The sequence below is a fragment of the Poecilia reticulata genome, linkage group LG1, assembly GCF_000633615.1.
Source record: "Poecilia reticulata strain Guanapo linkage group LG1, Guppy_female_1.0+MT, whole genome shotgun sequence".
Classification (NCBI taxonomy): domain Eukaryota; kingdom Metazoa; phylum Chordata; class Actinopteri; order Cyprinodontiformes; family Poeciliidae; genus Poecilia; species Poecilia reticulata.
In genome coordinates, this window is record NC_024331.1 from 4,819,525 (window position 1) to 4,845,022 (window position 25,498).

The 25,498-nt window shown below is 37.0% G+C and overlaps 1 protein-coding gene across 1 annotated transcript in view; it reads right to left on the bottom strand.

The window, feature by feature from the left end:
- LOC103462536 (arf-GAP with dual PH domain-containing protein 1-like) overlaps window positions 1-5,221 on the bottom strand; it is a 27,949-nt gene extending 22,728 nt beyond the window's left edge. The window contains exons 1-2 of the mRNA XM_017303758.1: window positions 4,699-5,221; window positions 943-1,073 (exon numbers count right to left, since the gene is read on the bottom strand). Of these exons, the coding sequence (XP_017159247.1) occupies window positions 943-1,073; window positions 4,699-4,786 (219 nt within the window). The 5' untranslated portion in view covers window positions 4,787-5,221. The remainder of the gene's footprint in view (window positions 1-942; window positions 1,074-4,698) is intronic.
- Window positions 5,222-25,498: the final 20,277 nt, after the last annotated feature.

Sequence of the window (25,498 nt, forward strand, 5' to 3'; positions counted from 1 at the left end):
TTGAACGTATTTTATTGTTATGAGCTGCCATGTAGATGAAAAGCAGCTTTAAGCTTAATCTGGTGTAATTCTGCAATTGACTAACTTTTGTGAAGAATAATGTGTTTACACATTGTCCCTGCTACATAAATAATAAAACCAACAAACAATAGTGAAAAATCGTAAGGGAAGAGCAAAGCTAACAACTAGCCACACAGACCCAAGTTTTAGCTRGTTTTAGCTAATTTTAGCCATTTAAAATACTAGCATCYATTGAATATAATGATAGATTATCAAAAGGCAGTGCAACTTTGGTACAGCAATATGTCGTTCAGGTAAGGCAACATTGATCAACTTAATCTCTATATAACATTGTATATAGTTACACTGTTTTTCCCTTTGAGCTTTAAGCTGTTCAACACGACTGTTAAGCTAGCTTTTAGCCTTCCAACTCAGCTGAGTAGCTTTCTCCTCTTTATGAAAACTCAATATGTTAAAAGTACAACTACTGATGATAACCACTTTTTTGTAAATCTATAAAATGACTCCCCACACAGGAAACCACAATAAAAAAAAAMAATAAAATCCTGATCAGCTGGGAAATTTGGAGAATTTACAAATTAGGCCCTAAGTGCAGTGAACATATTTATCCTGGAAGCAGTCATGAACAGAACCTTGTAGCATTTACTAGAAATTTAAAAAATGGAGCAGCAGAGCTAATACTTTGCTGGGCCAGTTAAAATAAACAGCACATAAAAAAATTGAAAAACTACGGTTTTTAGTTTTTTTTTTAGCATAATATAGATGTTTTATTCTTCCAAATTATCTATTCTTGCCTCTATAAATTTTCCTCCTTATTTACTCAACTTTCTCACATACTTTCTCTCCTCTAAAATAAATAAATAAATAAAACTACATTTGTAACAGATGAGATCCTAGGATTTGCTAGTTTTGACCTCTGACCTGAACCTCCTGGTCCTCCCAGTGGGACAGTCTCAGGGACTTGACTTTGCAGATTTCRGGGATGTTGCGATGGATTCCAGAGCAGTCCAGACAGATGAACACACCAAGGGAGCAGGAGCCCCAACCCGGATCTGCAGCAGGTTAGAAAATCAAAAAAAAAAAACAGAAAGAAAGAAATTGAAAGGCCAGAATAGAGTCCCGGTGCTATACATACAAAAGGAGATCCTAGATATTAAAATTTAAAGCTYGAGGGTAAGATGTAAGCGTTACAATCACTAAACGTGATGGCAAAGAGATACAGTACCTCTGAAAAGTACTCAATATCTTCATGTTTTTTCACATTTGTGTAATGTTATAGCCTCACTTCAAACTCTGTTAAATTAATTTACTTCTTCAAACTTCTACACACCAACACCCCGTGACAATGTAAGAAAAAAAAATCTAGAGCATTTTGCTAACTGGTTAAAAAGAGAGAGAGAAAAACATCTCATTTGGGTAAATATTTACGGTCTTTACACTTTGTTGAATCACCTTTGGCAATAATTACAGTCTTTTTGAAAATGATGTCACAGCTTTATTTAGACTGTTTGGTTCATTCTTCTTTGCAGAACTTCTCAGCCTCCATCAGGATGGACGGCAGACGCCTGTCAGACGTTCAATGGGACTTAAAGCTGTGGTATGTAACTTTTATACATTTTTAAACATATATATTAAAACTGTCACTATGTTGTGACAGTTTGGTATGAAACAGATAATCTGTGAACAAAACTGAGCTGCTCTGTCTTCTCCCAGCCCTGACTAGAAACAACCAATCAGAGCCAGGAGGAGGGTCTTAACGCTGCCAATCATATTTACGTACACGCTACTCACTACCCTCTTCTGAATGAAATTGCAAAACGCTGAAAAACTTTTTTCCCCCCACATTGTCATTTTGGAGTATTTGTGTGTAGAATTAGACTAACACTATTTGGAATGAGGTTGGAACATAAAATGTGGGAAAACTGAGGTGATCTGAAAACTTTCTGGATGCACTGTACTTCCAGTCCTATTGTTTATGGGTATTTTTGCAGAAAATCAGCGTTGTTTGATGTTTTAATTCAATGAAAGAAAATCGGGATGTAGCGAGAGCAATGCAAAAAAAATTCAATGTTAAAACATGAAGGATCACATGAACTCAATACGAATTAATTTACTAGGAAAAGGAAAAGGAAATCTATTTCGGTAGGGTAATTTTAGTTAGATAGCACATTTTCAGCAATAAGGCATTTCAAGTGCTTTACATGAATTAGAGGAAATACAATCAAACCAACAAGAACAACAACAAAAAAAAAAAGAAAAACAACAAAAGTAATTCACAATTATAACCTAACAGGAGTTTCTTTTATGAATAAGAATAAATATTCCACAATTTATAACCTGACAGGAGTTTCTCTGGGTCTTTTAGTTCTAACTTATGGGTTTTGTTTCTGKTCTGCGTTGAGTGAAGTGTAGATGTTCCTGTTCTGGTTTTCTGGACAACAAGAATAAAATAAGTACTCCACATTTTCTAAAAGTAATCTTAGTAGAACATAAATCCTGATCACCCGTGTTATCGCTTTAAAAGCATTTTGGAATGACGAGCCCGGCCAGACAGMAAATCAAAGTAGTTGCTAGGTGAGSATAAAATACTTAAACTCAATAAACCCTTTAACTCTAACCGTAAGGCTCCCCTGGAACAATGCCACACAAAACAGGAAATCTTCCAGGTTCATTTGTTTATCCTGTTCCTCTAATCTAAAAGATTTAGAGAGTTATCCTTTCATTGCTTTGTCTCCCCCCCAAAAAAAAAACCCCAATCTTGACAGTAAACACAGCTTGTGTGTGAAAGACCGCCTTGACCTTATCAGGAGAAATTATTGATGTCTGAGCAGGAAGAACATTCTTCCAAGCAGACTGGAGTTCGGATGTGGCCGGTTGRTCAATRCCGATCCCTGACTGCCTYCTAAACCAAAGTCTCTGAAGGCTCCCAAAAAGCAGACAGAGTGACCATCTTTAGTTACCCAACGACAAACAAGAAGGAAGGATGTGAGCTGAAAGTTAACCAGAAGGCCGTCAAGGTGCATCAGACCAGCCAACACCTTTGCACTTCCTTAAGACTCTGAGATGAAATGACAATCTGGCAGTGATATAAATCCTCACCACGGCACGGCTTTACTCATGTTTTGCTTTGCAAATCAACACGCTTATTGTTGGGAAGCTAGTATAGAACCAAAAAAACAGAACATGACTGTTGAGGTCGTTTTAAKTTTGGCTTTGTAGCTGGAAGAGAAGTGTACCTTTAAGGTCAACACCATATGGATCTATWAAACATCAACCATTTATTTCATTATTCCAATTCAAAGAGTAAAACTCATTTCTCCACATTTTGATCCAACAGTGATTCAAATTTATCCAGTTTATGTTTATCTTTGTTTACAACACGCTGGCGCTACACGCTGAGAGTGAGATGTTTTTATGTTTTATGTTTACAGTCATCTTTATGTTGGCACCTTAAAATATTGGCTTAATTTGACAGAACAGTACGTCTTCGTACGTGTGATATTGGTTATTTTAGATCTCCTTCTTAGTGCCGTTTTCAAGAGAGTGTGCCAAAAATATCAGCTTTCGCCTGAACCATAATAAATAAACAGAATCTTGAAGAATCTGATGATTATTGATTACACCCAACCACAGCTCAAAAGTCCAGGTTCTCAAGAAAAAAGACAAAAATAAAGAATTTTTAAATACAGAAACGTCACATTTTACTGTCATCCAGTGAATGGTATGGTTTGCAAAAGAAGCTGGCCGGTCACCTGACCTAGCATCMAAGCAAATTTATGGAAAGTTGAATGGAAGGAAAGTGCATTATAGAATAACAGGGAATAACTGCAGAAGGATGGTATTCAGATAATCTTCTTAACACATTAGCAGGATGAGGATATTACCTAAATGTTACAAACTTGGATTTCTGAATAACAATTTACACAATTGTTACTCTGTAAGAATAACAATTCTTACAGAGTAAGGACATGTGAATTGAACATTATGTCTTCGTTGTGTGAAATTCTCCGTCTCTTTTCTGTCCTGATGGAATCTCTCCCTCTGATCGTCACTCGTTGATCCAGATTCTCAGGAAACCGATCCAGATGTGAGAACAGGTCATGCATTTTGATGCTCATGTTGCTCCATAGGTCAGAAAGTTGACCCGATTGGGCAAAACCAAAGTGATTTCTGGATTCAGTTCATCAAAATGACCCTGAAACAGTTTGAAAAACCACAGACAATATTTTTTGTCTGTTGACCAGTGTGATTAGTGAACTCCAGTGGATTTTAGTGTTAAAAATGTTCAGATATTCTTTGCTGTATGGGAGAAAATAAATAAATAAAAGGCAGATCATTCTTTTTTGGGCTTGACTGAAAAAAAAAGGGTGTGTTCTGTGCAAGTCCTACACTGCCCTACACTAAGCATGTGAAGTCTTGTTCCAATCTCATGGCTTTTTCCTTTTTTCTTCTGGATACTCCACGTTGCACACACCAAGCAGAACGAGGCCCGTACAACTTCACCTGAGGTCCAGCTGAAGTTGAATTCCCAGCATTCTTTGTGACATATTTTCAAATCAGACACCAATCTGCAAGATTTCAAACTAAACCAGTGTGGCCGTCCCATGCAGCCTAAATGCCTTGGCATTCATCAAACACTTAACTGGAACAGGTTAACACTGATTTTCTTCAACCTACCCAGCGCGCCGCAGTCTGCGCAGACGTCATTTCCCGGCCTTTGCAGAATCTCTTTAAGAGCTCGGATAGCTCTTTCGTTTGTCGACATTTCGGCGTTTAGATCCCTTATCCGCCGGCTTGCAACGYGAGAGGAGGGAGAGAGAGAGAGAGAGAGAGAGAGAGAAAGAGTGCAGCAGAGCAAAAAGACAGGGAGGGAGAGAGACAGAAACCTTTAAGGAAAAAGGTGTGCCGACTCGCGTCGCGCCCTCCCTCCTTCCTTCCTTGAGGTGCGGACGAGTCCGCACAGGTAGGCCCGATGTGCGGCCGCAGCACAGACTTTATGCCTCCAGGTGAAGGGAAAGCAAATCAAAGCTTCTCCGTCCAGTCACACGGTGAAAAACGAAACATCATCCAAACTTTTCAATTCCCCAAATCGTACACCTCTCCTGGGATCCCCAGTGAGAGCAGCGGACAGATTGCGCTCTACTTCCGGCCGGACTGCATGTGTTGAACGGAGAGAGTCAGACGCCACACTAGGAAGTGAAGCGCCGAGGTTGTTCCAACACGCTGTTGTTCCGCATATTATGCGGTTAGATCGCATATCCCTCCCCGCAGCTGCACATCTATGCAATGCTCTGCTGCTCTCAACACGTCGGCTTGCATGTTGATGCAAAAAAGAGAGATTTTGTTGTTGTTGTGATTTTCAGAGAATAAATCATTTCCACGCATTTATAAATAAGCACAGTTATTAAACAAGTAATTTCAGTTGCTGAAAGTGAAAAAAAAAAAAAAAGATCCAGGATGTGGGTGAACTAGACYATACAGTCACCACTTTTTGGCTATCAATTCATTTTTCACTTCTATGTTTAGAAATGCTTGAATGTAAAGGTGTGAGATGTTTGTGGGTTAATAAAAGAAGTACATTTGGGTTTTGTGTTCTTTAAATAAGAGACATAAGAACTGGGTTATGTTTTGAAGATGTATTTAAAGTTTGGGACGTCAAAGCAGATACATATCCGTTTAAGTTTTATACCAGAGGTGTCGAACTCATTTTATCAAAATATATCAAATATATATAAGAAATCTGAATGTTCTTAAAGGGCCGGTAGCACGTATTGATAAAACCCACTAAACTGCAAAAATATCAATAGCTTTTCACCATTCAAAAAGCTTCTCTTTAAATGAGATAATATTGGATATCTTTTCAGTCCATCCAGGAGTTTGTGAATATGTTTATGGTTTTTGTTTTTTTGCAATCAGAATTACAGATTTTGTGGTGCTAATTTAAAAATATTAGTAAGGAATTTTTATGAAATTTGCGCTAATGTACCATGATAAATGTAACTTTTTATTATTCACCAGATCGGTCATGGACTATAACTTGACATGAGGCTGAGGCATCAGCCACTTAAACCCAAAGTTTTTGGCCAATTCTAAGACAAAAATTGCTGTAAAAATTAGGAAAAAAAATTTGGGGATCTGTTGATTTTGTAAGAGTTTTGCAGATTTGTGAAAAACTGGAGGGACTAATTGATGTGATTTGGAGTGTAGAGGGCCGGATAAAAAGCTACGACGGGCCAGATTTGGCCCCCGGGCCTTGAGTTTGACATGGGTTTTATATCATTTGAAATTAAAACCTCCAGCTGTCGTGTGTGCATCAGTATAAACAGTCGGTTTTTTTGAGCATCCATAATGCTGCACACATAATGTTGTATAAATATGTCAAATTTGCATCAAGCCAACTTTGAACTTTAACAGTTGTAGAGCAGCATGATGTTGGTTTAAAATAAATTCTGATAACGTCATTAATGATGGGAAGTTCAACTCTTTTCAGAGAGCCAGCTCTTTTGGCTCATCTCCCGAACACCTATTAATTTGCCATCATCGATAGCCTCGCATTTCAGCTCACGAGCTATGAATGTGAATAAAGTACTTTTGCATAATTTTTTATGAGAAGCCTTATACTTTCCTAATTTGGTGTATTTGTTCTATTACGACAGCAGGCCTTTTTTTTTAATTTTGTGAGGTATTCTAATCAAACTTTTCATTTTCATTAAATAAAACAAGAACAAAATACAAATGAACAAAATAGGCTACTGCTATCAAATCTACTAAACAGAAACATAACAAAAACAGAACCAAAGAATGTTTTAAAAAAAAAAAAAAACAAGCCATCGTGCTCCCAATCAAAACGTTCTGAGCAGGGCGGAGCTACTGAGAGTGAGAGCTGAGCAGCAAAAGAGGAGCCGGCTCTCTCTTCATGGGAGTCTGTTTTTAGCATGACCCATCACTAGACATTTAACTGTGCTTCTCATCGGTGCTTCCACCCCTCTGTAGCCTTTAGTATTTTGGGCAATGCTGTTGTGTCTGGAATGAGACTTTGTTGTGAGACGCCATCCGACAAGCTAAAAATTACACTGGCATGTAAAATGTTAAGTTCAGAACACTTTGAATATATTGGACACCCCTATTATATTCATAAAGGCCTTGAGAAATGGAAATGTAGAACATGGACATATTCATATGTGACCAACTATCTCAACCTTTTGGTGCCAAACCAGCCCTGAATGGATGACGTCTGGACGCAGATAGATCTCTGAAGTTGTGCTGTGGTATCTGGGAAGAAGATGTTAGCAGCAGATGCTGGAAGTCTTGGAAGTTACGAGGTGGACCCTCTGTCATTTGGACTTATTCTTCACCTTCTAGAAATGCTCAGTCGGATTGAAACCTGGACAGAAACACCTTGTACTTGTGCTATTCAAACACTTGACACGTGTCAGTCTTTCTCAAATGCTAATGCTATTCCACCTTCTGACATATCAGCTATGCAGCCGTATATCCCCTGCCCAACAACGTCTCTAACTGCAGCTGTCAGTAGACATAATGTTATGTCTAGTGGATGTAAACGGTCATATTCCATAAATTAGAATGAGTCTGGTGAGCCTAGTTAGTCATATTAAAAGTAGCTTTTGAAAATAACAAACTTTCAGCAGGTGTTAAGCAAACTTAAATTGGTCTGATTAAATATTTTAATTGTACATGTCATGTTTCCACTAACTGTTGGAAAAATTATCATTACTATGAGAAATAAAGGTGTTAACACATCAGTCTTTGTGTAATTAATCTATACAACGGTGATAGAGTTACTGAAACAAATGCCTTTTCAATATTATTTAAATTTCTCTAATGGGTGTGTGTATTAATTTCCAAAAATACATAATAAAAAGGAAAGTACTTCAGCTGAAGTACCAATAAATCACAACTTAATAGTGGAAAGGCATAAAAAACAGATCTTCACTTCAGTATTTGTAACTGTTTCTATAGAAATGATGTAAAATCTTTAGAAATCATGTGTTATGCACTCAAACAGCAGATTCCTGATGATACACAGCAGGAGTATATTCAGTTAAACAATTTTCATAAAATAATTATATCCTTGTTGTTTTTCCACAAAAACAGAACCCCTGCTTTGGTGCTCTGTCCTGTTTCTTTAGTTTCATTAGGGTTGCTTAAAATAAAATATAGACATGATAAATAGAACTTAAAAGGAACATAGAAAAAGGTATAAGAAATACAAACAAGCGTAAAAAAAATGATTGAAAGTTAAAAACAAGTGCATAAAATATCTGCATGTAAACAAATGAAAGCATTGATTCTTTAACAGTTAATCCATGCCTTCTAGCAAAACCTCAGTCTACATTTATGCCGTATTTGGCCAGTAGATGGCAGCAGTTCAACACTGTTCCTGCTCCTACATGTACTCTAGGATTTTGTCCATGTGATTCAAAGGCGGCTGCATCTTCAGCTCTCCATGGAGAAACGTGAAACCCCAAAGAAACGTTCAGTCAAGTGTGAAGGACGTGTTACTGTATCATTGACCGTAACGCTGATCAGCAGTCCAGCGGTGTTCTCACAAGAAAGAGACTGATATGTTCTGAAGAAGCAAAATTATTTCGACTTTGAGGAACGATTCCTCAGCTGATCATTCACTACTCCAGCTGGGTTACTTAAGTGAGACAGATAGGGCAATTCGGCTGTCAGCGAGGGTTTGATGTCATTATGCAATACCATTTCTTTTTTTTTCCCATGTGAAAGGCTGATGCCCTGTCACTGAGCTCATTTGTCAGAACCAACATGGCAGACTGCGATCCGTTTGCTTCATAGCAGTCCCTAAATCTTCAGGTTTTTATGGGAGTTTTGCAGCTGRAAGCTCGGTGTGTTKGTACACTTTTTTTTGTAATGTTAAATGCTAAATGTTTTCTACATATTTTTTGTACAGTCTTGGCTTATTTCCTGTTCTGAGTGTTGTTCTTTCAGTAAATGGACTTTTATTTGAGTCTGTATACTCCAATTAATAACTAATCAATTACTAAATTAGTTGACAAATATTTTAACGATTGATTCATCATGATTAATCCGATTAATCGTTCCAGCCTTACATGTTTGAGAACAATAGTGATAAGAAAGGTTTCTCAGGGATAAGTTATGGCTGAGGAGATAACTTGTTTACATCGTTGTGGTGGTTTCCCATTGTCTAAATTTTGTGGTTTAAATCAGTGGCCCCCAACCTCTTTATTACCGCGGACCGGTCACGACTTGGAAATTTGCTGCGGCCCGGGGATATAAGGTCGCGCTAGACTTTTTTGTTCTCCGTCATTTTTGACCGACAGGATTTTAAATAATCGGTCATGTTCTATTTTTACCCGTCAAATTATAATCATAGTAACATTGGCTATTTAGCCGCATTTTTATGGGGTTTAGTTAATATTCACCCAGTTGAACTGTGAATCCAGAGCCCATCACACATAAAGCAAATAAATACGTCTAACTTTTTCTCCGTAGTGACAAAAACCACTGACTGTGGCCCCAATAACTTATAATAAATTAAACGACTCCACATAAATTACCAGCACTTCACCTGCTGGGGTCTGAACACACAGATTCACAAATTCCTCCTGGTTCGCATCTGGAGAGAAATCTGTGCTGGTTCATCGGGCAGTTGGATCTGTCTGATCCAAACCGATCCATTGAACTTTTCTTTTTTACTCTGTGCGAGTTTTTTTTTTTCTTTTGTTGCGTGGTTTCACTTCCCCGAAACAGACAGATGTTATGTCTGCCGCGCCGCTCTCCTTCTGGATGCAGGAGGGTCACGTCTTCAGCTCCATTTGTTAAAACAACAGGGTGAGTAAAGTTTAATTCTTTGCAGCTGCAGAGCCGCGTCCGCGTTGGTTGTGCAGCCGCAGCGCACTGCGCATGTTACGATCAAATTAACTTGTGCAACTTTATTTATTTTCTCAAGATAAACTGCAGGCTCCTCTGTTTAGACTATAAATGGATTCAACATTGCATTCTCTCTTGTTTTCTCTGTTTTGTATGTAATGGAGCCTGAAATTAAACRCGCTATTTCTASCAAAGTTTTTGAATGGGCTTCCTAACCAGACGCTCCAAAGCGTCCGGTCCATAACTGTTCAACACGCCGCCAGCTCCCGGTCAGAAAGACGCATTTAGTTCAGTGTCCATGAGATGATATTCAGAAAGGATTCTTTTATTGATTGATTTTAGTTGCCTCTGCGATGAACTCTTTGCGTAAAGTTTATCATGTCCTCGCATGAGGGTGTTAATTATAACCTGTCAAATGACCGACAGGCTTTAAATTTTCCTGTCGTTTAAAAAAAAAAAGGTCAAATACGGAAAATATTCCGTTAACGCGACTTCTGGGTCACATGTAACGAAGCACAGCACATGACGCATGGTGGTGGGGCGCTACACCCCTCCGCCACCAGGAGGCGGCACCCTGCTGCAGAGCCAAGTTGGGCCTGTGGAAACGCGGTCACTCCGAAATAGAGCCGAGCCGAGCCGAGTAGTTGAAGTAGAGCCGGTGGAAAAGGGACAACAGAAAACGCTTAATGTTAAATCCTTAATTAGTTTAATAATATTTCAAATCTTCAGACCCCAAGACTTAAATTTTCCCTTTTGGGTCGTAGTTGTTCTTTTCTGGTTAGTTAGTTAGTTTGTTTTCTCCATCTCAGTTAATAACTGTTACAAAAATCCCAGTGTCCTTAATATTAGTTTTAAACATTTAACTTTGCTGTTTATTAGCTCCTGTTGAATTAGGTTTCTGTTAGTCCTGAAATAGTCATTTTCATAATCATTTGTTGACTGTATCTATTTTTTAAACTCAGTCAAGTTGTCAGTTTTCTTGACGCTAGTTGTGTTTCCATTACAAATGCACACAAAACTTTTGTTGGTATTATGCTACCGTTGAAAAAACAAAATTTTGTAATTCCATTAATTAAGAAATGCAATTAAAATCACATAACTTGATAACTTATTGAAAAACATGTCGCTCCATCATCCTCCTGCCGCTTCCTGTCATGTTCTTCGACGTTTCCGCCAGTAGTAACATCCAATTGTTGATCATGTGACTCCTGTGATGCAAAATAAGTGTTTCCATTGCAGGTTTGTGAAAATCAATAAAAACCTCCCACCTCATTATAGCGTAAATACTTTTGATCAAAAAACAAGATTTTTTTTTGTTTCCATTAAGTGAATTCTCAAATTGCGCCATTTTATGTAAAATGGAAACACAACTTTTGTAGTCTACCAGTCAGTGATTAGGCTAAACGTGCCACAGTCATTACGTCACACTTAATATTTAATCAAAGAAAGACAACTATAGGCAAATGTGTTCAATTATCCTGACGATCAAACCGCATATGGTATTTCTATTCTGTTTCTTCAGCTGATGATTTATACGCACGCAGTTGGTGGCATTTTGAGTCTCGGCAGGAATGACAGGGACTAAATGGCAGCTGGTGCAGACCATTATTATGTGTCTTGCTGGGTGCTTCTGACATATCATTCCTTGTATTTGGTCCTGCCTTTGAGGTTGGGCTCTTTGTCCGTTCTGTGATATATAGCTGTAAAACGAAGAAACAACAGCTCTCCAGCAAAGTTTAAATCAATCCTGTAGGCTGGACACCGGAGGCATACGAAATTTTCACATTAAAGCATTTCATGAGCTTAAAAAGACTTTACAGTGATGAAATCCGACACTGACAGACTTTATTGCGATGCCAGGTGTTAAGAGTAAAAGCACAATCCAGGGTTTCTGAGAGTCTCACACTATGACTGTCGTTTCACTGGGTCAGTAAATCCTAACAAAATATCACCAGGAAGTGTAATGTAGGTTTGTATTTTCTGTGTTTATCTTTTTATTTTTTACTCTCAAATATTAGACGATGCTCGATTTTCTGGGTCCAACAACATAGAATCCTTAATGTCATTAGACTACAACAAAGCTACTCTAAAAGAGTTTAGTGAAGACTTTTTAAATGCGTCAATATGGCTCACCACGCAGAGTATCATGGGAGTGGTAGTACAAACGTCTTTTTATTTACATATAAATAAAAAGAAGAATTAAAATGTGTGCAAAACATCAGCGATCAGCTAGCTTAAATTTTAACTGGCTGCACTGGTCAGACGTCTCTAAATTATTGATCTTACAGCATTTACAATTAGTTAAAACACGGTTCAAAGTAGGTGTGAGCGATATGGACATAAACTTCATCACAGTATTTTGTGGTTCTATTGTGATAATGATTAAAGTGCAATAAGAACTATTAATCACGTCTTTTGTAGCTAACCGTGTCTGTGTGTCACAGCAATTATAGTCCCACAAACACAATTAATGCTCTTGAAAAACGTTCCCTTTGTAGCACGCTTCTTTAGGTCACCAATCACATAAAGAAGTGTGATTTGAATCACAAACGGCACATAGTAACTGTATTTAAAAAAAAAAAGATTTCTATGTATTAATGCGTTTACTGAACAAACAGTGGAGAAAATAGTAAAATTAACAATTGCAACAGTACAGACAGTTTTGGGAGAATTATTCCTTATTCTTTATCATGATAAGAAATTTATCACAATACATGATAAATGTAGTTCAAAGTATTGATTTCTACAGAGTTCATATTAAATAATTATACTTGTGAGAACCAGTGTGTAGAAGCCAAAGATACAATATGAAAAATCTAATTAAAAATATTTTTCTGTCTTTGTTGAGATCTAATATTCTCCACACAGTTAAATAATACTTCACATTATTTATACTTTTTTGCTCAAATGGTCATGAAAACAACTAAGAGTTAGTTCATCGTACATTATAAGTGCACTATAAAAATGTAAGAAATACATTGTAGTTACAGACACAGGCCAGAATAAGTTAATAACAAAAAACTCCAGCAGAAATCAGAATGGAAAATATTAAGAGGTACGGTAAACTCCAGAGAAAAAGAAGAGAAACATGAATGGGGGAGATAAAGGCTAAAAAAAAAGGTTAATTCAGAAAAAAAACCAGCTATGGATGAATGAAAAGATCCCAAGAAAAAGACTGGAATGTGAAGGAGGAGTGAGGAATGATGGGAGACAAACACCCAAAGCAAGAAAAAGAACAAAAAAAAGAGACAAGAAAAAGGGCAAATAAAGCTTACTACTTGTGGCAGACTCTGTCGAGGAGTTAATGGGGTTTTGCCTCCTTCTTTCGTCTCACTGCCTCCTGAACCATGAACCTTGCATGCAGAAAGATCATTAACTCCCCGCTCTGCCTCCCTCCAGGGGCCTCATCTTCTTTTTCTTGTGCAGGACAACTTGTCAGCCAGAGCCTGGTCCCTGTCTCCTCGCCTTCTGGTTAAATATGCAGTCCATGTAATCTAATCTAAAATATCATCTTCTTTACCTAAGCTGAAATTTTATTGTTGCATATTTAATAACTTAAAAATAAAGAGCAAAAGACAAAAAGGCAAAATATTTAGTTTTCCGTGACAGAAAAAAAGAATAAACATGTCATTTCACAAACAAAATTGCATGTAGGTGTTGATATTTTCATATAAACAAATGTGGTTAACCTAGTTCTCAGCGGATTTGAATTATTATTTTACATGTGCAAGAGCATAGTGTTGGATCATTTATTTTTCTGCCATTTTATTTATAAAGTGTAGGCCGTGAGAATGATGCTAATTTTCTTTGTGGATATATCTGCAAGAAGATTTGCAAACATGTGAGTGCATTTATTTTCCTTCCATTTTTGACATTGGGGTCACATTACTTTTAAAAGTAGCAAAAACTGGGTCAATTTCTCATAATAGTGACAGAACAATGTGTCCTTTTTTTTTTAAGCTTTCTCTTGTAAGTTAACAAAAATATAACTTACAAAACATGAGCAGACATGAGATCCGAGAGCCATAAACAAACCATATCAGTTTCTTTAGTTAATTTTGTATTTTGACAAATTATGGAGAGGAAATTACATTAAATTGCTCAAACCTCCTATTTAATAGTATAAAATGTTCTTAATATTTCATGCCATCTTTTTGCTATTGATGGGGAGGGATGTTTTCATTTTAGTATTTTAGTCCCGTCTTGAGAAGAAGTGTGTATTGCTGTTTTTTTTTATTTTTTATTTGTTTATTTTGTTCTCTGACGCTGAAAATAAATTGCAACTTATTTTTCTCAAAACTTTACATTTTCATTTCATCATTTCCAAAACAAAACGATAAGCTTGTAACAAACTAAAGTGGGGGTTGGTCCGGGACATGTCTTTTCCGACATGTTGTGTTAGTGCTCTGTTCTGTGGCTCATTTCGGTGTTGGGTGTGGTCTGGAGAATGAGCCAATCAGCAACCAGATCTGCATTAACAGATAGAAAAACACAGAAACAAGAGAAAAACTACAAGAGGAAGACAGTACAGGCCAGAGAGCACAACCGAAATAACGGAGTGACCTCCTGATGGCAGATAATATTTACTGAACTCACAGAACAATGTTTCCTGATGGCAGACAAAAAGTTATTTTTAGGAGATAACTTAAATTACCAGTTGTAAATCTAGCTTGAAGCTCAATGCTGAACTGCAGCTTCATCTTCCTTTTTGAGAAGGTTATTCATGCTTTATCGCCTCTCTGCTGGACACTTGTAATTCTTTATGCGTCGGGCTCGATCAATCATCCCTGTACCATTTATAAATAGTACAGAACGCTCCAGCTCATGTTTTAACTGATACAAAGAAGCATGAACACATAACTCCAGTCTTAAAATCTCTTTATTGGCTTCCTGTCTGTCATCGCATTGATTTGAACATTTTATTGCTCACTTTTAAAGTTTTAAAGTGCTCTAGTACCATCCTATCCACACGATCTCCTCAATATCAACACACTATGAAGAGCACGCCGGTCAACTAGCAAGCTTCTCCTTGATGTGCCGAGATCAAAGTTATTAATGATAAGAATATACTAGACTAATTATATCCTCTAAAAATATATTTGTTAAAAATCTAGCTCATAAAGTCATTTTCAATAAGGCCATATTTCTTGTTTTTCAAAAATTTGTCTGATGTAATATTCTGATCTGAAACGTTGCATTAATTAGCCGTAAGCACAACATTTTCAAAGTTAACTAAAATAAAGTCTTTTAAACATCAGTCTATATATATAGTATATATACAGTCTATTTCACTTAGTGAACTGAGTTACCACAATAAATGAACTTTTCAATAATATTCTAACTGATATGGTTGTACAGTTGAAACCAGATGTGTGTATGAAAGACAACAAATTCAGACTATAGTAGGTCAGTTAGCAGATTATTTCTAGTTGCTAAATGCCAAAAGTGGAATAGTTTAAATGAGGGGTAAAACGTAATATAGTGTATGTAAAATCTGGTTTCAACTGAATTTCCAGACACACTGACAAATAAATACTTTAGATCTTTTTTCCCAGTTGCATCTAGATCACATCAAGCATTTCCTGACACTTTTAATTTGAAATGATTAATGAATCGTATTAATTTCACACTGTGGTGAGGTAATGGTTTAAATGCACAGGGCATATTCCCGCAGAGAACACAAAAGTCAAGGTCAAGCTGTGACAGTCAGTCATCAGGTAAACAGTGGATGAACAGATTCATTTTTCTACAACCAAAACACTGAATGTCAAAGTTTGTTTTATATGTTATATATGAGGAACAGAGGTCTTTTCTGGAACACATGAACTGGTCAGGGCCTTTTTTTTCCTGACCCTCTCACAGTCAGAGTTTCTCCTCTCGATGCGTTCTCACAAGAATAAAGTCTTCAGAGGTTCCTGGGTGGAACTCACAGAAGAGAGGGAGTGATGCAACAAGAATACTGAAGATGCTGCAATGTTTCTTTAGCAGCATTTTGAGAATGGTGGATGTGACTACATTCATAATTCGTGTGTGTGTGTGTGTGTGCGCGTGTATGCGTGTGTGTGCGTGTGTGTGTGTGTGTGTGCGTGTGTTGATATCAGGTGGCGAAATTTCTATATGTAGCTCTTTCTGCCAATTAAGCGTTTTCTTCACACAGAGTGACACATTTTGAGCATTTATTTCTGGTCATTTTTGTGATTATGGGTTACAGCTAATAAAAACCCAAACTTCTATTTTTTTGTTTGTTTTCTTCTTTTTTTCAGACAATGTGAATATTCAGAAATAGCTATGTTCACATAAGGATCTGCACAGTTACGTGAAAAACTGCTGACTTGACAAATGATCATCAGATAATCATTGACATCCTCTGCGAGGCAAGTCATGTTTACTCACCTAGCGCCATTCAGTAAATGTCCAGAAAACCGAAAAACAGCCGAAACACTGACTTCCTATAAATCAGGGCCAAAACCCCACCAGTTTAGAGTTGTCTTTGATTAATAACTGGAACCTTGATTAATATATTTGATGACAGCATTTGACAAAACGTAATGCCACTGCTAGTTTCATAAATTGGTACTTTGAACTGCCTTCTTGCTGGAATGTGCTATACAAATAAACTTGACTTCATACACAAAACTATACAAAGTTTTCATGGGAAATCAAAGGCAAGCCAGAAAGAAAACACTAAGAGTTAAAATACAGATATTAAAGACATAAAACAAATGTTTCATACAGTTCCTAAAGCAAAAGCCGTAAACAAAAATGTTTTCGGTCCCGATTTAAAAGAACCAACAGTTTGTCCAGATCTCAATTATTCAGAGTTTGTTCCATATCCGAGGAGCATGGAAACTAAAATCTGTCTCTGTGTTTAGTTCTAGTCCTGGAAACACTGAGTGTGAAAACAAAAGATCTTGGGGTAGAATATGAATGAAATATGTATTATTCTTTTTGCTGCTCTGCAATATACTTCCAGGAAAATCACAGACCACACAAAGTTTTACTTGGAAATTTTTAGGTTTACACACAGAAAATGAGTTTGAACAATAAACAGACCTTTTCGGCACACTGCTTCCTGCATGGAGCATCTTTACATTATGGCTGCCAGCGCAGTTTCAATTCAGAGCCACATCAGTATAGTTTTTGGTAGAAAGAGAGAAAGAAAGAAATAAGCGATAGATCAGGCCAATGAAAATGACTGAGTTTGTTTCAATTTATCATGCAATTAATTGATTTATAGATTATTGTGACAGGCCTAGAAATGATTTCTATGAACACTTAAATATCAGTCAGACATGAGCTTAAGGAAATCGTCCAACTGGATATGCAGGCAATCAATAAAATAATGTTCAGGTTTGGATTAATTGCTAGAAAAATGAAATGAGAGATTCTTAAATTTAGTTAATAAAGTACATTTGTTAGATGAAGATAATATGTACATTTTATTTGTAATAAACACAAAGAAAATAATTTTTAAAAAAAACACACACATTTTGCTTCCAGTTGAATTTTGAGGAAATCTTTCTAACAGTGGGTTTCATTAAACCTATAAAAAAGAAAATATTTACAACACTTCTATACCTTTTGACATGGGATTCTCTCATATGGTCTCATCTTATGGTCTTCTGTATTATGTGGGCTGGTGACGTGTGTAGTCCAGATTGTTCCTCGCTTCCCATAACGCTGACCACTGGTACCCCCGCCTTCCTACTGCCGTGTGAGAGCTATAGAGACAGTGGGATGGATTACATGTTGTGTATAAAAAAAAAACAAACAACCAAAAACAAATTACAGCCGTGTAAAACGGGAGAAATGTAATTTACCTCGCTCTATATACAGAGTTTTTCCAGGCTATTAAATATCACTTTTACCGGACAGCCAGAGGCCTTAAGGTCAGCAGACAGTGTCTCTCTGTCTCACAGTGTGCATGTATTTGTATCCAGATAGGAATCTATTTAAAGGAAAATAAATAAATATATCGTATTGGCCAAAAACGGGAGAGAAGAATACAATACCTTCCAAAGGAGAGGTGTTGCTAAGCAATTTGTAACAATTTCTTCTGACCTTTCCCTCAGAAGGCTCTTATTTATATCACTGCTATTATACACTGCTCTGCGCACGAGTACCGTAATCACTGATGTCTTTGTTACATGTTGTTGATATATTCTATGAATTTGCCAGATAAATAACTGCAGACTTACACAACTGAGATCTGATTTTTTTTTTAATACCAAGGGTTCAAGTGCTGCATTCAGAAGATTCTCTGGATAAGAACAAAATGTTTAAGTGGTTAATGTATGTAGCCACGCGACAGCACATTTTAAACACTGAAAACCAGATATGTATGTTATCTAAGTTCAATGTTTAGTTAGAGAAATTTGATAGAAATATTCCATTCAAAATAAGTAAAACATTAAATGGGAGTTACAGTTTTCTATCAACAATAGTTTTATAGGTTTCTAGCAAACTCTGGCACAGTCTGAATGGTTACGGGATGGCAAATGCTTTCTGACGTAGACTACAGAGCAGGGCATTCTGGGTAAATACAACCAAAACAAAAATGCAAATCTAACAAGTTTTTCAAACGGTTTAGATCGTTTGACACGAGTCAGTGTGAAAGTGAACCACACCAGCTGAAAATGTAACAAATGTTGCAAACTTTATGAACCGAGACAAGCAGGTGTGAAAACACCGTAAAGCTCGCATGAACACCACACCAACACATATGCAGTACGGGTTTGCTTGAATTCCTTTTAATAGATTGTTACTAAAATACATCAGAGGGCTTCATCTGAAAATGACAAGTGTTTAAAACACATAATCAGCCGTAGCTGTACATTCAGCTGTAGAATATTGTACAGGACGTGAGTTGTGTCCTTGCAAGTAGGAGACTGTCAACAGACGTTCATGGGTCTCAGACTGGGGCTTCAGGTCTCTTGATAAACTAAAAAGTAAGTCAACAACTGACTATTTTCTTTGAGCTATTTCTGAGGAGTTCAGAAGCGATGTAAGCTGATGCCCTGGAGGAACGCTTGTTGACTTGGGAAATCATCCATACGGAGGGTGACAGTCAGGCGCGGCAGCAAGACGTCGCGTTTATCTGAGGAGCAACATAGTTTACTTCACCTATTAGCCGTTTTAATGCGGTGCCTCATCAATGTAGTTTACAAGAGCATAAATGATTAAGAGGATTTAATAAGGATTTGATAATTGGGCTCAGTATCGCATTCAGGGGAGGGTTACAGAGCTGCGGGTCATTACCCTAATAGCGGCCAAGAGATTTTGTGTCATCAGGTTGCGGAAACTGAATCAACATTTCTTCTTCCAGGGTTTTAAAAAGGTCATGTGGTTCAGTGTCAGGATTTTTAACTGAGCTTGAATCCTCCCAGCCCTCTCGCCGTTTCTTGTTTTTTGATAATTCAGTCCCACTGGATTCCTGGGAGATGCCTGTAACATCGCTTCTCATCAGCTAAATGATTGCGTCGCCCTTGCCTGGCGCGTTTATCATCGCTAGGACCTCGCTTTCTCCCATCTTGCTCTTCATTGACATGCCTTTCACTGAGGCTGCGATGTCTTTCATTATTAATGACAGAAAAGATCGCCAGCCGTGCGATGGGAAGTTAAATCATCAGGCACTCATCTGTTTGTATGGAAGCGTGTAATGACATGTGGACAATGCGCATCCTGAGGCTGCCGCTAAAAAGATCAGACCAAACTGACCTAGTGTGATTACTGACAGAGGAAATGCTGGTTGTCAATTATCAGCCTTTCACTTACAGCAGAAAGGACTGGAAATGCCATTCGAAGACTGCGATTCGCTTTTACTTTTTATTTATTGTTCATTAATATGAAGGTCACATCACCAATATATGTGTATAGTTTTCATATCGTTTGAACATTATTGCGTTTTGACTATCATATTAAGTTTTTAAAAAATTGCCATGACGTTTGTGAGTTTAATATGAGAAAATGTGGAAATGTTTGCTGGTTATGAATATAGAAAGCTGGGCATGTTTGTGAACTGGTAGGTTAAACATGAGAGATTTTTAGATTTTTTTTAAACAAAAAAATAAAAACATGGAAAGTGGGGTTACCCTGCATCAATACTTCCCAGAAGTCTTTTAAAATGTGTCTCTACTGGCCATGCACGTCTAGAGACTGAAATATTTGCCCATTCTTTGACACAATAGAGCTTAAAGAGGGTATTTTACATCTTTCAGGGACATAGTGCCATTTTATAGCGCAATAAAGTAAATGTGTTATCTTCAGCTGTCTCTTTAAGAAAACAAAGGCCTAATTTCAAGGCGTCAAATTGCGAAGTTAAATTTCTTTTCAGTCATGTTAAAAAATATGTAGCATTTTTAGAACATCTCAAAGTAACAGTTACTTGATCGTGTCATAAAATGGCACTATGTGCCTGGATAATATATAATACTTACCCTTTAGCAAATTTGTTCAAAATGTTTTCATTACCATTTATCTCTCTTTACTACTTCACGTGAATTCACTGCTTTGTGTTGGTGTGTCGCATGAAATGTTGAAGCAGTAAACTTTGCAGTGTAATTTTACCCTTTCATACAGTTTCAGCAACTTTCTACTGGTATAACACTGATGAAAATAGACAACCAATTCTGGATAATAAGAAAAAAATCTACAGTCAGTGACGACTAGGTTAGACTTTTTAAAAACGCTTCCTCTACATAAACTGTCACCAGTTAGCGACACACGCGAGCTAACTCCTTCCAAAGTTGGGCGAGACGACAGACTCTGTGAGCCACTGTGTGAAAAGCGAGGCCAGGCAGGAAACCCGCATCATGAATGCAGCACCGAGAGGCGCAGCGGGGATCCGAGCGTACGCAGCTGGTTTAACGTTCAAACGTGAACCGTTACTGAAAATTTAAAAAGGCGGCCAACGTCACACCGAGCAGCCATCCCCACAGATTAGCAGTTTTCACATTGAAAACCATGGCGACAGTAAAAGGTTTATCTGACTTATATAATGTGGAGGAAAAATTATTGCCCGTTAACATGACTAGATGAGACATGGAGACTACCAGCATCTTTTTTTTTTTCCCCCCAGTCATTTACACCAATGTGGGTTTTCTAAGATGAGGACTAGAGTTGAATGTGAAGTTTGGCTCAGCTTTAAGCTTTCTGCATGGCACGCTGAGAATTACGCAGAAGGAAAAAAAGGAAATACGGCCGACTGACCCACATGTGTCATATACGTTAGCTGTGTGCTACTGTACATGTGGGTGTCCTTGAATTTCTGCCATTACAGTTATAATCCTACACTAGAAATATGGAAGCATGAGTCTTGGAAAATTGCTTTTTAAAATATAAGTAAATAAATCGTTGTTCAAAAAAAAAGGCAAGCCAGTAAGTTGCTAAATAGTTAAATAAAGAGGTAAAGAGTAAGGAAAAATGGGATCAAGTAAATTCACAAAAAAATAAGCAGCAAATAAATAAACAATTAAGGGAAGAAAACAAATACAAAGATAAGTGTACTTATACCTAAGAACATATTTTAAGATAAATAACGAAATGAATAACAGTAAAAATGCAATTGAGACAAGATTAAGCCTGACTGAGAAAGGCTGTTCTTGTCTGATTAGTGTCAATCCACATGCACCATAAAATCTTTAAATAAAAGAGCACAAGTAGGTAAATAACTGAAAAGTAAATAATAAAACAATATGAAGAGTAAATTTGTCAGTTGGACAGTAAATAAAGAGTAAACAAATACAATAAATAACTAAATTAAGAAAGGGATAAGTATGTAGGCAAGTAAATGTCTAAAAAGTAAAACAAGTTTATTAATAAGTCAAACAACAATTAAAAGGGAAAATATGTAGGCAAATTCATAATAGATAAATTAGAAATGAATAAGTAAAAAAAATAATTTAGATGAGTACATTTCTATGCTAAGTCACACGAAAGATAATTACTTAGTAAATATGTATGAAAATAAGTTTATAATAAGCAGGTGAAAAGGTAATTAAACAAATATATAAAAATGGCAGGCTTCACAAATCGATGCATTAATGTAAAGTGCCGATTGATTAAATAATTCTGCAACTAACAAAAATTAAGTAAAATGATCATTTTTAACCTTCTAAATAAGTGAACATATAAACAAGCACATTCAAAGCATGAGATATATGAGAAATGTTTAAAAGAAATAAGAAAATAAGTCCTGTTGCCGACTGCTGGAGTATTTCAGATTGTCATGTCCTGATTGGCTGAGGATCTGCACCAGCATATTGTATTTGATCTCAGATTAAGGACAAAAAAGGCCAAAGCAAAAGTGATCTCCCAGTTAAAAGATTGTGAAAGTCCACTGCAATTTATTTTAACACATGGCACAAAACATATGGCAAAAGCTGTTGTCCTGGGTCAGTCGGATTCAACATTTTAGCAAAAACAAAATCCTTTGTTTGAAAAAAAAAATGCGAAAATGAAAGCAAGGCACCACAAGTGGCCAGAGCAACGAGTTACAGTTGGTCCTAAAATGGTTTCAAATTGCTTAAAGGAAATAAGGCCAAAAAAACAATTGAACGTGTTTGAGTTCGGTGCCAGTTGCTGGGCAACCAAAAGAAGATGTAGCAGGAACTTAGCTCGGTTTTCCAGCTGCACATTTAGATGCAGAATGTTTCTGTCAACTGTCAGAGCGAAAACTGTAGCAACACTTTTACCGCTGAGTGGGAGGAGGAAAGAATCCAGCAGAGGCTGGTGCAGGTTTGAATATTTCCAGTTTGGAGAGTTTTGCCTTCTCGGGGATTCCCAGCCACACAAGGCAGATTTCACATCTGTCACATCAGTCTGCAGGGAGAGACGTGACAGCAAAAGTCACTAAAGAAACAAGATCCAGGTCAGCTTACACTGATCAGAGTCCAGAAACACAAAGCATAGAAAGGTTCAGAAATGTCCTCTACATTAAATGCACAAACATTAAAGATTATTTTAGTGCTTATATCGTCAAAAAACAAACAAAACTCTGTCTATGTCATAAACCGCATTGTGTTCACACCTAATGTTTCTGTTTATCATCTTTTTTATTTATTTGTTTTATATGTATGATTTTGCATATGTTGCCACTGTCATGTGTTATTATTTTACATTATTATTATTTCACTTCCTAATAGCTGCTAGGTATACCGTTTGAAAAAGAAAAGCCAATTTAGTGACAAATTAGCTATAAGCAACATGATACAACCATGGGACTTCTGTTGGTAACACTTTATTTGAAGGGGGGTGAATAAGAAATCATTACTGTTTAATCTTTACCTTTAATAACATAAAGTTACCCAATTTTTAAAGTGGAATCAGTAATACTTTTATAACAAATTTATATCAGTAATGATTTCTTGGTTAATGTCAAGTTGTCATAGCAAAGACATTTTGAATAATGTCAACTTTGTATTAAAAGTGTCATAATTTACCGAATGACGCTTTATGACAACAGTCATAAATATTCATGAAGGTTTATTCATGTTCATGAAAGGTGTTATGTCATGTTTATGACAGTGTCATGTCAGTCTTATTCACCCCCTTCAAATAAAGTGTTACCCTTCTGTTTAGTTCAGTCTGTCTGTGTTATTGTGTGTCTGTAACTATCAAATAAACTTGATAAAATAAATTCAATTTCTATATATTTTCCATTACATTAATCAAATGGGTTTGTGCCAATAATTATTATTTTTTGGTTACTATAATTTATGTCAACAGATTCCATAAATCAGTAATTAAAATATTGGATACATTGGAAAAAAACCCCCAAAAAACAATGCAAAAAGCGAAGAGAAAAAAGTCATAAAAGATATTTGATAGCTTGAATTACAACAAGCCAAAACTGCAGGAACCAACAGCAAGCAAAATAATACAAAAAGCAAAAAAAACAAAAAAACAACAACAATAAAAAAAAAAAAAAATCACAGGCAAGCATTACTGACAGTGATCAGATACCAAGCGGTGAGACATCAACAAGATCCGGGAGGAACAAAAAGAAAAGTGACAAAAGCCTTTGTGGCGCCGCTCTAATGAAAAATGTATTAAAGCAAAAAGCAATCAGCCAGGACCTCGTACCTGACGAGGGCGGAGGAAATCAAAGAAGACAAAATCTTCAAAAGACAACCGTAAAGAAACGACGGGGAGACCAAGTAATCCCCACACAACACCTGAAAGATGGACCAGGGATACATAAAGAAAAGAAAACAAGGAACCTAAGAAAGAAAAGAAAGACTGGAAACAGAGAACCAGCTTCACAAAATATCAAGAGACAGGAGGAGTGGAGGCTGATATAATGAAGAACTTTGTGTTTTTGTTATATATATATATATATATATATATATATTTATATAGTTATGGAGTTCAAAGACAGAATTATGTCCATGTAAATGACATAAATGAATGCTAAAGCAAGAATTTATATTTTTATTATTATTAAGCAGTGCAGCGAATGCTCTCACTGCTGGACTGAAATATAAACGAACACTTCTTATCAAACATTTGTTTAATTATTTTGCATCACTGAATAACATGCACAGATGATTGGACATGTTTTAAAAAGTGTTTTTTTGTTTTTACTGTGAAATCATTAAATAACTAAAGATCCCCCCTGACAAAAAATCTAAACATTTTAACAACAAATAATATTTGGGAATCTTCAAGATGCTTTTTCATCAAACCAAACAAAAAGTAATAAAGACTTTATGGAGTAAAACAGGAACAGAACTCATTTGACTGTAGGTGAAGGCGAAGCAGACTGTCTCGTTTCCTCCCAGTGTTTTGTGTAAAAGCGTAGTTCCAAGCTTGTTATTTCCTAATTGTCTGCACTGATTGTGACAATTGTGCAAAAATTACCAGCTCAAATTTTATTAAAAGGTGCAGAGAAATAGAAAAGGGAGCCGCGTGTATGTAAATCACCTTTGTTTGAGCTCCGAGAGAGGGCAGGCGACTTGCTCCGAGTGCTCCCTTTGAGTGCTCTCCTAATGCCGCCGTGTCTTCCACTCCGTCTCCATCGGGTTTTTAATCAGGGTTTTTCTCTCTCCTTTGAGGAAGGTGACAGGCGTTTTAATTGGAGCAGCACCAAAGACAGCAAGCATCCATTAACATTCATTAAATGTATTTTCACATATTTTCTTCAAGCTGTTTTCACCTCAGATTCGCAACAAGAGACACGACACACAGCTAAGAAGAGTAAAATATGCAAACTTAAAATAAAAATATAAAATCAATGCTGGAACGGCAATGGATTTAGGGTGTTTTCACACCTGATAGTCCAGCAGTTTGATTGGGAACCAAAATTGCAACATTTCTTACATTTTCAGCAGGTGCGGTTAGTTTTCTCACCCCACTGTGTCAAGAGATCTAAACCAGTGGTTCTTAACCTGGGTTCGATCGAACCCCAGGGGTTCGATGAGTCGGTCTCAGGGGTTCGGCGGAGCCTCTGCCGCGGATGTAAAGACCAGTGGCGGAGCCAGAGGGGGGGCCAGGGGGGCCAGTGCCCCCCCTGTCATCTGATTGGCCCCCCAGTGGCCCCCCCAGATGATTGACATGTAACAGCACCAGGTTATTCCTGTACATTATTTGGAATCATTCTAAG